The 13,259-nt window shown below is 36.2% G+C and overlaps 2 protein-coding genes across 3 annotated transcripts; one reads left to right on the plus strand and one right to left on the minus strand.

The window, feature by feature from the left end:
• Positions 1-3,984: 3,984 nt before the first annotated feature.
• LOC131609583 (pentatricopeptide repeat-containing protein At1g20230-like) lies at positions 3,985-7,247 on the plus strand. The gene has a single exon (XM_058881310.1). The coding sequence runs from the start codon at positions 4,109-4,111 to the stop codon at positions 6,221-6,223; it is 2,115 nt and encodes a 704-aa protein (XP_058737293.1). The 5' UTR covers positions 3,985-4,108; the 3' UTR covers positions 6,224-7,247.
• A 92-nt stretch (positions 7,248-7,339) lies between these two features.
• Positions 7,340-12,188, minus strand: LOC131609586 (uncharacterized). Of its 2 annotated transcripts, XM_058881311.1 has the most exons (16): positions 12,049-12,188; positions 11,832-11,922; positions 11,535-11,709; positions 11,336-11,441; positions 11,121-11,203; positions 10,746-10,772; positions 10,551-10,663; positions 10,294-10,407; positions 10,102-10,182; positions 9,866-9,930; positions 9,612-9,668; positions 9,155-9,226; positions 8,800-9,042; positions 8,559-8,674; positions 7,843-7,938; positions 7,340-7,765 (listed from the first exon to the last, which is right to left on the minus strand). In XM_058881311.1, the coding sequence occupies exons 1-16, from the start codon at positions 12,094-12,096 to the stop codon at positions 7,609-7,611; spliced, it is 1,644 nt and encodes a 547-aa protein (XP_058737294.1). In that variant the 5' UTR covers positions 12,097-12,188; the 3' UTR covers positions 7,340-7,608. The 2 variants fall into 2 exon arrangements, with proteins under 2 accessions (XP_058737294.1, XP_058737295.1); XM_058881312.1 differs by lacking the exons at positions 11,832-11,922; positions 12,049-12,188 and having other exon boundaries at positions 11,531-11,657.
• Positions 12,189-13,259: the final 1,071 nt, after the last annotated feature.

The following is a 13,259-nucleotide window of genomic DNA, read 5'->3' on the forward strand; positions in this document are numbered from 1 at the left end:
CGCATCCAGGCTGGATTGGTAGCAGGTTTGTCGCCGCTCAAAAATTGAAATAGATCATAACCATTGAGTGTGGCTTGGATTTGAGATTTCCAAGTGATGTAGTTGGTGGGGGGAAGTTTGATAGCATTGGTGAAATGCACGATGATGAATGGGCGAGCGCCATCAGCGGGGTTAGGAATGGTTGTTGAAAATTCTGTAGCCATGGAGTTTTGCAGTGGATCGTGTACTGTTGTAGGTTGCTTATGTTTTGTTTTGTAAGGAGAGGAAAAAAAGGGATCTTTTTATGGCTTTACTGATACCATATTAGATAGAGAAAGTTTGTAGCAATTCATTTTGCTTCTATTATTAGATTAATGTTGTATTTATAACAGTAGGAATAACACTTGAGGAGTTCTTCTAAGAACTTCTATAACTGTCAAGTAATAGGCCCACTAACATTTTCCTATAAGCCATGATTAACCAGCACTAACAGTATGACTAGGATAATAGAAATAATTAAAATAACTGCTAAGAATTATAATTCAGATACTCCCAACAAACTTCTGGATTAGTACACCAATCCGACCAAAAAAAATCTCACCCTTTTCTATATAAAGCATTAAACCACTCCCAAGAAATAAACTTAATGAAACTCAATACATCCAAGTTTTTAAAGACATTTTCTATAAAAAAATATGACATTCCTACAAGATCAAATCGACCAACAAAAACAAGGCCAAAGAAACAAAAAGAAATAGAAAATTTCTTTACCCACCTCCCTATGGGGGTCACCCCCAGCGAAATCCCAAAATTACCCCTGCTTCGGAGATGCATCTCCGAAGTTATTTTTTTTAAAGATTTTTCATACATTTCGGAAATGCATCTCCGAAAACACCAAAAAAATGGTGTTTTCAGAGATGCATTTCCGAAGTCAAAAAAAAAATCAAAACCGTGAATATTTCGGAAGTTCATTTTTGAAAACATTTCTGCATATACAATTTTCCCTCTTTCACTATTTCATCATTTTTTCTCCAAAACTTCTCCAAACCCTCTCCAAAACTCAATCAATCTCCATCCATTTTTCGTCTCAAAATCAAGTTTCAAACCGTTGATCACGTTAAAGGGAGCATAGAAAGCTACAATTTGAGGTAAACATCTTTCATTTCATCCCCTATTTCACTACATTGATTCAACAAATTTATGCTGAAACCTGCGATGGTTCGGAAGTTCATTTCCGAAATATATTACCTAACAAATTTCGGAAATGAACTTCCGAAATATGCCCTGGCAGTTAAAAAAACAGTTTTGCCCAATTTTGTTAATTTTTGCATATGTTAGGTATGGTGCATCCGGACAACATTGTGCAAGACGATGACGTAGTAGTTCCGGAAGTTGTCAACGTTAATAACGATCCGGTTATCGATGTTAAATCTATGATCAATGCGGTTGATGTTCGGCAACAATTTACAAATGATCGGAGCTTTGGTAGTCGCGAACAATTGATTGATTGGGTTCAGAACGAAGCTAGTAAACTTGGATTTGGAATTGTTATTTTAAGGTCTGACAATGGAAATAGTAGGCGGAAAGCTTTCGTTGTTTTGAATTGCGAACGGGGTGGGAGTTATGCATAATCAAACCGGGTGCTAAAACACGAAGACACGGGATCGAGAAAGTGCGGGTGTCCGTTTAAGTTGCGCGCGACTCGGAGGGTTGATGATTTGTGGCGTTTAACCGCAATTTGTGGAATTCATAGTCATGCCTTGGATGCCAAGTTACACGGACATCCAATGGCGTGTCGTTTGTCCCGCGAAGAGAAGAATGTGATTTCGGATTTAACGATAGTCAAAGTGGCGCCTCGCAACATACTTGCCGATTTGAAGCGTAAAAAACCGGATAGCGTTTCAAATATCAAGCAAGTTTACAATGAACGACACAATCTCAAAGTTTTGAAAATGGGCCCTCGGTCGGAAATGCAACAACTTTTGAAACTATTAGGCGATAACAAATATGTGTCAAGCTTCCGAACGTCAGAGGACAAAGTTACGGTGCGTGATATTTTTTGGACTCATCCCGAAAGTATCAAATTATTCGACACATTTCCAACCGTTCTTGTCATGGATTTGACATACAAGACAAACAAATATAGGCTTCCTCTTCTAGAGATAGTTGGTGTGACCTCGACGGACAAGACTTATTCGGTCGGGTTTGCTTTTTTGGAGTGTGAAAAAGAAGAAAACTTTACATGGGCTTTGGGAATATGCAAGTCTTTGTTAGTTGATCAAAAGGTTATGCCAAACGTCATTGTCACCGACCGGGACAATGCTTTAATGAATGCGGTTGATACCGTCTTCACTTGTTCCATCACTTACCAGAATCGCTCCGGTTTCGAAGTGGATGTCATTCCCCGATATGGGTCATCTAATAGCAAGTGCATATGATCGGGTGTGTGTCGATTTGACGAGGTTTGGACTAAGTGAGACTTTCTTTCCACTTCATAGTCGACCGCCATTGGACGCGTCTAGCCGCATCATATGCATCAGGTATCTACGATCGCGGCACTTCGTCCAAGTGTTTTTGAAACCGGGGTGTCCTATACCGGCTACTTCTTGTCAATGGACGGCACATCGTTCAAATGAGGCGGAGACTTGGCCGGATCCTTTCGTTTCAAGAATGGCGGAGTTTGAAGAAATGATGAGCCAAGAGCGCGAGCAAAATAGAGAGCGGTCGAAGAACATACCTATTTTGGACTTAGGATCCACCGATTGGTTCGGTGAATTTTAGTTTGTTCCGGATCGTTTTTTGTTTGTAATGAGCATTTTTGTATGTATTGTTGTTTATCATATAAAATCGGACCGATTCAATACATATATAATATAAGTATGTTTTATGTCATCATTGTCTAATTTATGTCTATTTTGAATTCCTTTTGTATTTTTTACACAAAACACTAAGCAATCAACAAAATGCAAAATTTACATCTGTTTCTGCATAATTCGGAAATGAACTTCTGAAATATACTTGTCTGCCTCCAATTTTCGGAAGTTCATTTCCGAAAAGACCACTGAGCAGGATAAGGTTTGTTGGGCCATCATTGCTCCAATAAGTCTATAAATACAACACACTCTTATTCATCCTCTTCACACCAGAAAACACAAATGACACAAACCTACCCCCACCTAGCATTCGTCTACTTCACCACCGGCTACCCGATGTCGTTCCAATTTCGCTTCTCGCGCGACACGCCGTTTGCGGAGTTGATAACGTCGCTCAACACGTTATTGCAATATCCCGAAAATCGAAAGGTTGTCAAGCTCGAGTACCGCTCGCCATCGCTTAACGACGAGGGAGACATTGAGTTCACACCTTTTGAGATCAAGAACGACGAAGATTTAGCGGTTTTGTGGACAACGTTCGACCGATTTTCTTCGAAGGGTCCGATCGAGTTGGACGCGAAACTTCAAAGATCGGGGGCCGACGTTATCAAAATGTTGACTCATCCTCACCTACCCGTGTTTAACAATATGTAACTTTAATCTTATGTAATGTGATCGATGTAATCTTCACCCGATTAAATAAAGCGAATCGTTCTTGTTTGTTATTTTTCTTCTGTCCATACCTTATTTCGGAAGTACATTTCCGAATTCCTCCAAGGGGGTGAATTCGGAGATGAACTTCCGAATACACCAATTTTCTGAAAAACAACTTTATTTCGGAAGTTCATTTCCGAAATCAATATTTTTCATTAAAAAAAAACACCTTTTCGGAGATACATTTCCAAAAACACCTTTCTTTTTTCAATAAATGTACGTTTTCGAAAATGAACTTCCAAAATAAGGGGTATTTTAGTAAATTCACCAGAGGTGACCAAGAAGATTAGAAGGTGTATAAAGAAATTTTCATAGAGTCTATCCGACAAAGATGTCGAAAGGGGTGCACCGCTCATACCAATCCACAAGCAAAACTTTAATAAAGTATCTGATTATTAATTATTAATTATTATTGTAATTTAACAAAAGAATAATTTGTTCCGTTGTTAAGAACTTGGAAACATATTCGGTTTGGGTACACATTTAACGGTTCAACCTGACAATCATCCGAAGACAGAACCCTCGTACAAAATGTCTACTTCATGTTTTTGCATTTCTCCCTCTCCTCCTCTTCTCTTCATTCCACTGAAGCAATGCTAGCTCCTTCTTTCCCCAACAACATCCCTTCTCACCTTGGTCTCAGGCTTCTCAGGGCAGCATTAAATGTTCGAGATTTCAAGCGTGCCCACCAACTGTTCGATAATATTCTCCAACCAGACCCCACAACTTGTTCAACTCTGATTTCAGCTTTAACCGCTCACGGACTTCCAAATGAGGCCATAAAGATCTATGCTTCATTGCGGGCACGCGGGATCAATCCCCACAAGCAAGTCTTCTTGGCTGTTGCCAAAGCTTGTGCTGCTTCTGGTGATGCCTTGAGAGTCAAGGAAGTTCATGATGATGCGGCTCGGTGTGGGGTGATATCTGATGTTTTCATTGCCAATGCACTGATTCATGCATATGGTAAATGTAAATGCGTTGAAGGTGCGAGACATGTTTTTGATGAGTTGGTTGTCAGAGACGTGGTTACTTGGACCTCCTTGTCCTCTTGCTATGTTAATTGTGGATTTCCACGGAAGGGTTTGAATGTTTTACGTGAAATGGGATGGAATGGGGTGAAACCAAATCCCGTGACTGTGTCTAGTATTTTACCTGCATGCTCGGAATTGAAAGATTTGAAATCAGGTAAAACAATTCATGGATTTGCAGTGAGACACGGGATGATAGAAAATGTGTTTGTTTGCAGTGCACTTGTGAGCTTGTATGCAAAATGTCTAAGTGTGAGAGAAGCTCGAGCAGTATTTGATTTAATGCCTCGTCGAGATGTTGTGTCTTGGAATGGAGTTTTAACAGCATATTTCACAAACAAAGAATATGAGAAGGGTTTCTCTCTGTTTTTGCAGATGAGCAGAAATGGAATCAAAGCAGATGAAGCTACATGGAATGCTGTTATTGGTGGATGCATGGAGAACGGGCGAACAGAGGAGGCAGTGGAGATACTTAGGAAGATGCAAAAAATGGGATTTAAACCTAATGAAATAACAATTAGTAGTATCTTACCAGCTTGTTCTTTTTCAGAAAGCTTGAGAATGGGCAAGGAGATACACTGTTATGTCTTCAGGCATTGGAAAGTTGGAGACTTGACAAGCACAACAGCTCTATTATATATGTATGCTAAATGCGGCGACTTGAATCTTTCAAGGAATGTCTTTAATATGATGCGTAGAAAAGATGTTGTTGCTTGGAACACAATGATCATTGCAAATGCAATGCATGGGAATGGAAAAGAAGTGCTTTTTCTCTTTGATAAGATGCTGCTATCAAGGATCAAGCCCAATTCTGTTACTTTTACTGGTGTTCTATCTGGTTGTAGCCATTCAAGGCTAGTTGAGGAAGGAGTTCAAATATTCAATTCAATGGGTAGGGATCATCTTGTAGAACCTGATGCTAATCACTATTCATGTGTGGTTGATATCTATAGCCGTGCTGGTCGCCTCAACGAGGCATACGAGTTTATTCAGAGAATGCCTATGGAACCAACTGCTAGTGCTTGGGGAGCACTCCTTGGTGCTTGTAGGGTTTATAAGAATGTGGAGTTGGCGAAAATTTCAGCTAAGAAACTATTTGAGATTGAGCCTAACAACCCTGGAAATTATGTTTCTTTATTCAACATTCTTGTTACTGCCAAATTGTGGAGCGAGGCTTCAAAAATCAGAATATTGATGAAAGAAAGAGGAATTGCAAAAACACCAGGATGTAGTTGGCTTCAAGTGGGAAATAGAGTTCACACTTTTGTTGTTGGAGACAAAAGTAATGTAGAAAGTGACAAACTCTATAACTTTTTGGATGAATTGGTTGAGAAAATGAAAATGGCTGGATATAAGCCCGACACTGATTATGTTCTGCAAGATATTGATCAAGAGGAAAAAGCTGAAAGTCTTTGTAACCATAGTGAGAAGCTTGCTGTTGCTTTTGGGATACTTAATTTGAATGGACAGTCGACAATACGGGTTTTTAAGAATTTGAGAATATGTGGTGATTGTCACAATGCCATTAAGTATATGTCTAAGGTTGTTGGTATTGTAATTGTTGTCAGAGACTCCTTGAGGTTTCATCACTTCAAAAATGGAAATTGTTCTTGTAAAGACTTATGGTGATTATTTGAATCAGACTATTGGGATTAACTGGTGACAGTGCTATCTGAGCCTGTCAAACTCAAATTTCATTAGACTGTTTTACTATGTGTACAATGGTTAAATACAATTCCTGTTGTGCATTCAAACAGGTTTAAATTATTTGTTGAGATATGTGCAATAAATATAATAATTGATAAAGCTGGATTCAGAGAAAGACAGGTTCCAACATAACGTCAACTGTGGTTTTTGGCTGCTATTCCATCTGTAGCTGCTGATTTATTGACTTTTCTCTTTAGAAACAGAACATTGCAACTAATATTTACCCTTCCGAGTTCTGATACATGGATTATGGCTGGCCAGATCAGAAAAATTTGCTGGATCGGTTATTTGAAAACACACCTCTAACTAATCAAGTAAGGATTTATCCACTCTTGATATAATTTAAAGCACCACCTACAATGCTTGAGGTTAGGGTTGCTTCATGGTGTGGCAAGGAGGATTCGACTCTGCTAGTTGTGGTTGGGGGAGGGCTGAAGTTTGCTCTGTTTTTTTCCTCCCCCTTTGTTGATTTCTTATTTTTCTTTCTAACTTTGAAACACCCTTGGGCTGTTTGATAAAATGCTTGTATCATTTCTTTTTGCATACTTTCAAGGAATTGAATACCGGATTTGAAGCTTATATGGAACCACCCGTGATCATTTGGAATTAATTCCTCAATGCTATTGTTGGAGTTTGGCTAAAAGAACAGTGTTAAACTCTACCAAAGATGCAATATAAATCTGGAAAAGGGTTTAAGGGAATGGTATTGTAATTTGTGTGTCTGATTTGTCTTCGCGAGAGCTACTCAATATTGATGTTCATATTGCTGCTGCATATACAAATTGTTGCACGCGGCCTTTGTATGTGTTCAAATATATTTTAATTCTTTTGTTGCTTCGAATCGGGTACAGATTATAATACTACCATGTACATTATGTAAAAAATTGCACCAATCTCTGAAGTACTAGTTTATGCAATTTGGTTTCTACCGGCAATGTTGGTTATATACATATGAAATCAAGATAATTTATTGAACTTAGTTGCTTGCTTGATGATTTCTTAGGTCTCTTTTATCAGACATTATACAACCACAATACAAAATTGAAGTGTAGCAATCACATTCCATTTTATGGAAATATTAGAGACATACACACAAAAAGTGCGCCAAAAAGAGTATAAGAATAATGGATGTGGTAGAAAGTTTTCAGAATCAACTTTCCACATAAAGAATGAAGCTACATAACCCTTCCATTAATAATCTAAACTAGTAAAAATGATTAAGGCTAAGAACAAAAATGACAGAGTAAAATCTAACTTGGATTAATCATCAGGTAACAAGCAGGGGATTTTACAATGTAACATGGTTATCAAGGAACACTCATCTCTTCATTCATTGATAACTGCAGAGCATGTTCTGCTTCATTCAAGAATAATCGAGTTAGCTGCTTTTGACCTCGCCTATATACAACAGCAGACCACTTGTTTCTAGTCATCACCATTGTTTCCTCCGAGTCATTTCCCGTTCTGCTCAAAGAAAATGAAGAAAAATGTATTAGAAATACAACAATTTATTGTAAGAGTGAAAAATTCTAGATTCATACTGTTTGCTATCTTCCTGACTATCAATGATAAGGGCTTTCTTGAGCAATTCAGAATCACTTTCCTCTGTTCCAGAATGCTCTTCAAGATCCATTAACCTTAAATGCAGTGAAAACGTGACATCAATAAGACACCAAGTAGAGTTCAAGTTATAAGTTATGAAGCACGGACACTTCTAGGAGTAGGCGTGTTGCGGTGTCGACACTTGTATGACACCCGTACGACACGTGTCGGAAAAGTCAAACAAGTGTCGGAAAAGTCAGACAAGTGTCCCCTAAAAAATGGTTCTTTTCTTTGCTTCGACACTCTTTTAATTAGTGTCCGACACTCGTACGACACTCATACCACATATGTCCGACAACTCAGACAAATGTTTCATACAAAAATATGTTTTTTTTCTTTGCCTCAACACACATTTATATGTTTTTTTGGACAAATCTCACACACATCTAAAAAGGGTTAAACATGTATTGAAAGAATGATATCAATAAAGAATTGAAGACATTAATTTTGATCAATATATGAATAAATGAAACTCAAATATTAACTTATATGTAGCGGTGTCGGTGTCCTATGTTTTCAACATTATCGATATCGAAGTGTCCATTTCGTGTCGTGTCCCGGTGTCCGTGTCGGAGTCTGTGCTTCATACTTATAACTAACAATTCGAATGTGATACAATCAACTGTTACGGTTGTATGTAATTCCTAGAACTCACTTGACATGAAGAAGATCAACTAGGACTTGTAAAGCTCCGGAATCACCGCAAACCTCCCATATTGCAGATTGGACATCTGTATCTGATAACTGTCTTTCCCCTTCAGGTCCAACAAGCTTTATTGTGAGAGAATAAAAAAAAAATTATTAATGTTGAATTCTGATGAAATTGAAAACAATCAACGACCAATACTGGAAAACTAAGGAAAATATGAAGAAAAAATGCTGCATATAAATTGTACCTCTTCTAGCATTGACGAAACCTTGAAAAGCTCATCCTCTTGCATGGCTATGGTCCTTAAGGTAGCCATAAATTTCTCAGGAAAAACAAGTCTGTTTACATAAGACGGAATCTTGCGTTGGCCACTCCAACTATAGTTGCAAACTTGGTTGCACTGGTTATTTTCTCTGCTTTTTTTGGTGCCCAATGGAAAAAATCCATTATCCAGCAGAGTTTTGGGTAAAAGACATCTCATTTCAGCCTTCTGTAAACATAAACAGAAAAAACAGAAAGTGGAGTTACAGAAGGGGGGAACTTTAAAACAATAGATAATAACAAATTGGTGAAATAACTTATATTCTACTTTATTGGCATACCTGCACTTCAAGAAGCTGGCCTTTAGACTCGGAAAAAGAAATAGTATTTATTGCTTCTGCTGGATAATGGACCTGAGGGACGCAACAACAATGCCAAGTTAGTAAGCCATGTCTATATCTGTAAGAACCATAATAACTCGAATCATAAAGTTCGTGATATAGAATATAACAACTATTCAAGTCATATTCCCACTAGTACGTGTTATGTAACACTGACCCTTCAGATTGAAGGTGTGTCCAGTGTCAGTGTTTGTGTTTGAATCAGTGCTTCGTAGAATATGAAACTCTCAATAGCAATAGATAAAGGGGCAACAGCCATAATTATGAAGATGGAAGACATAGATTCTACAACGTAGAAAAAGGATCACTTCGACAGAAACAATTAGGGAATTGAGGTAATATTGTTAAGTAGAAATTTTACGCTTGGTGCACACATGATACAAGTGTAAGTCATTACCATGAGATAGTCATCTGTGTTACCATCAATGACAAAGCCATAAAGATATAGAAGTTCCTGCATCAAGTGGAAAAATATGAAAATCATGTAACACATGAAATAACCTTCAAATTAACAGTTACGCGTCAACCATAAACAGAAAAGAATCTCCACTGGAGCTCGTGCATCTAGTAAAATATTATATGCAAGTACAGAACATAAACATATTTTATAGGAAAATGACTTTTTTTCAATCATGGTACAATATAGAGTACCTCATTTCCCTTGTTGCCATAACTAATGGAAATTTCTCGATCAATTTGCAAGGGACTTTGAGCAGCTTTACAAGAAAATAATGAATTAAAGGGGAATAGTTTCAATAAATATTATTTTATGAAACTACCAAAACGTAGAGAGAGAAACAAAAAGAAAACTAAGTTAGAAGTTTAGTATTAACTAGTTGAACATTAAAGGCACATACAAGACTGAAAATACACAAAACGGATGTTACCGGAAAGAAGATACATGGAGACAGGAACTCCTGTTGTTAAGCCAACTCCATCAACTTCCCATGTTGCTATTGGCTTCAACTCTGATTGGTCATGTAAAAAATTAGATCCCAATCAATGAAAAAAATTAACAAGGAAAGTATTTTAAAAGCACATAGTGAAGTGAAATGTCAGAGCTTCAAGCAACATCTTACCATGGTTGCAAAAGTCAATACCAGGGACAAGACCCTCAACCCAAACGGTGTCTCCATGAACTGTGCTATGTGTCGTTTCCTTGGTTAGATCATCTGATTGTGTAACCTCGCTTCCTGCAATAAAACATTCTTATTTAAATATCACTTTTATCTCTCAAATTTAAATAAAAAACTAAATTGTAACCATTCCGTTGGACACACCACAAGAGAGAACTTTAAAAGGAAACTAGGTAACAGAGAGAGAAAGATGGAATAACCCTTTTCATCAGCTTCTGGAGTGCAACTTTGATGAACATCTTGCATCTCAGGAAATACATAAGAACGAGGCATTGGAATATTCAAAGCACGGCTCCAGAAAACTGAATTTGCCCTAGCATGAATGCGAGTCGGATATAAACTTCCAAAGAATTAGTTGATCTCGCGCTCATATAAAGTTCACTAGAAGTACATACCACAGGAAATCTTCAAAGCACACCTCACTGGAAAAAACAGATACACATACAAGAGAACCATCGTAAATTTACATTTAAAATTAAAAAAATTCTGTTTGAAAATAAAATCTAGAAAGCGCATTTCAATTCATCATCTTGAAGGAAATTGAGAAGGTATATAACATCATAAAGCACATTCACATTTAATTCTTACTGCAATAGTAGTTTTCATATAAAGTGAAGCAGTGAACTAATACTAGTAAGTTATAGTTTCAAAACTATAGTTCTCAGTTTCAAAACCAAATTAACATGATTAACATGATTAACATGATTAACATATATAATAGGAGTCAATTACGAATAAACTACACACATACAATTTTACCCAACACATACATCTCAGAATCTCCGTCAAGATCCAAAAGTTTCTTCGCTAAATCCTTCACTTTCGTTTGATACAAATTCAACAGGCTTTTCTTCTGCAAGATAGAACAGTAATCAAATAAAATACTGCTAAATAACATTGAAAAACACATTAATGCGAGAAACGACATCTAGTTCTATCACTAACCCACTAAACAAACTACATTTGGTTCCATCATATCAATTACCTGTAACTCAGTTGCACGAAATAAATTAGTCCCTCTCAGCTCTTGAAGCTCCTCTTCACTAAACCAAAGTGTATTTCCGAAAGTGGTCGGAAGCATATCAAGATACCTAATCAAATTTCAGCTTCTCGATAACTCAGTAAAACTCCCAATACACAAAGTTCTGAACAGCATAAAGTAAAACAAAATAAACCATACATACGGCTTCCATAGAGAACCCTTACGCAGACGCTCCACAGTCAAAAACAGCATCATTAAGAATCTGTCATCCACATCTCCTTCTTCAAACAATGCTCTACATTCTGGTCCTAGAAAAGGATCTTGCAACACCCTCATTGGAGTAATTGCTAATTCTAGTGGAACAACCAACAGAATCCCTTTATTCAAAGAAAACAAAATTACTTTCTATGAAAAATGAGTATTTCCATTATCTCCAATTCAAAACAACAACAATAACAATATTCTATTTATATTGATGTTAGTAGTACATTATTATTACCATCAGAAACATCTCTATCAGAAAAAATGCCAAACCCTTTTCTGGAATCACAGTACTTGATACTGCAACCTCGTAGCTCCACCCTATTTGCCTGAATTTAAGACCAGATCAAAATTCAAAACTAGGGAAAAGAAACCATTTTGAAAATTCACCATAGTAATAGAAGCTTAATATGTTTATTCATTTATGCCCTAAATTACAAATCATGTTAACAAACCTGAAGCCAGTGCAAGAAAGTTTCGAGCTTTGCTTCTGGGTTCGCCATGGTTACCGGTTCAACTCTCTTGGTTTGCGCCTACTTTGATAGGAGAAAGGTGAAGGTTTAAAGGAGGTTTTTTTTTTTTTTTATTTAAGTAATAATTATAATTATTTTTTGGTTTGGAAAAATTAGATTTAAGTAAATTTATTTTGTAAAATAAAATTGATTAGCATTTAAAGTGGGTTGAAGATTATGCTTACTTATTCCAAGAAAAAAATATACTTAGATATATTAACACAAAAATAAATTAGATAATATATTTGAGTAAGTAATAATGAGATTTATTTGTTTATAAACAAGTTGTTCATAGTTATAAATCAACAAATTAAAAAAAAAAATGCATCTTGCTCAAAAGATAAACTTTATAATTTCTATGAACAAATATTTTATAATTATAATAATTAAATTTATTAATTAAAGACTTCACTTTCAGATTATATTTAGATTGATGGAATGAAATGAGAGAGAATGGAATAGAATAAAATGAAATAGTATAAACTTAAATTTTATTGTTTGAATTAATTAAAAATTGATAGAATGGAGCATAATCAGATAAAATACATTTTATTGTTTGAATTAATTAAAAATTAATAAAATTGAACGGAATCGGATAGAATGCATTTCATTTCATCACTTTTTATATCCTAAAATGACAAAATTGTTTAATTCTGTCATGAATACTCAAATAAGATAGATATTTGATTCCGCTTCACTCTGTTTCGTTTCATTCATTTTGTTGTATCCAAAGATATCCTCAACCTATTAGTTTTATCCTATTAGTTTTTCAGTTATAGTTTATAAAATAACATTTTAATTATTAGTTAGTTGATAATTTAAAATTTCCATACAAAACATACATGAAAGTTGCTCTGAAAAGATGTTGAAGTTTTCTCTGGTTGCTTAAACATGATAGATTTCTCACAGTAAAAGCAAAAAGGCTTATGGTAAAGGAAACAAGAATTGGAGTAGAGTGTGGGCTATAGCGTGCCATGTGATGTGGTCTGGGCGTAATATGGGAGATCGCGATGAAAACTATATGAGATCGTCGGATCCAATAATTCATATCTTACAAAGAAGCCTAAATTATGAGAATGCTAACAAATCTTTACAAACAGTTATCAGAGAAAGGAAATAAAAATAGTAGATTAGGTTGGAAGTAGGGGTAGAAA

The sequence above is a fragment of the Vicia villosa genome, linkage group LG6, assembly GCF_029867415.1.
Source record: "Vicia villosa cultivar HV-30 ecotype Madison, WI linkage group LG6, Vvil1.0, whole genome shotgun sequence".
NCBI lineage: Eukaryota > Viridiplantae > Streptophyta > Magnoliopsida > Fabales > Fabaceae > Vicia > Vicia villosa.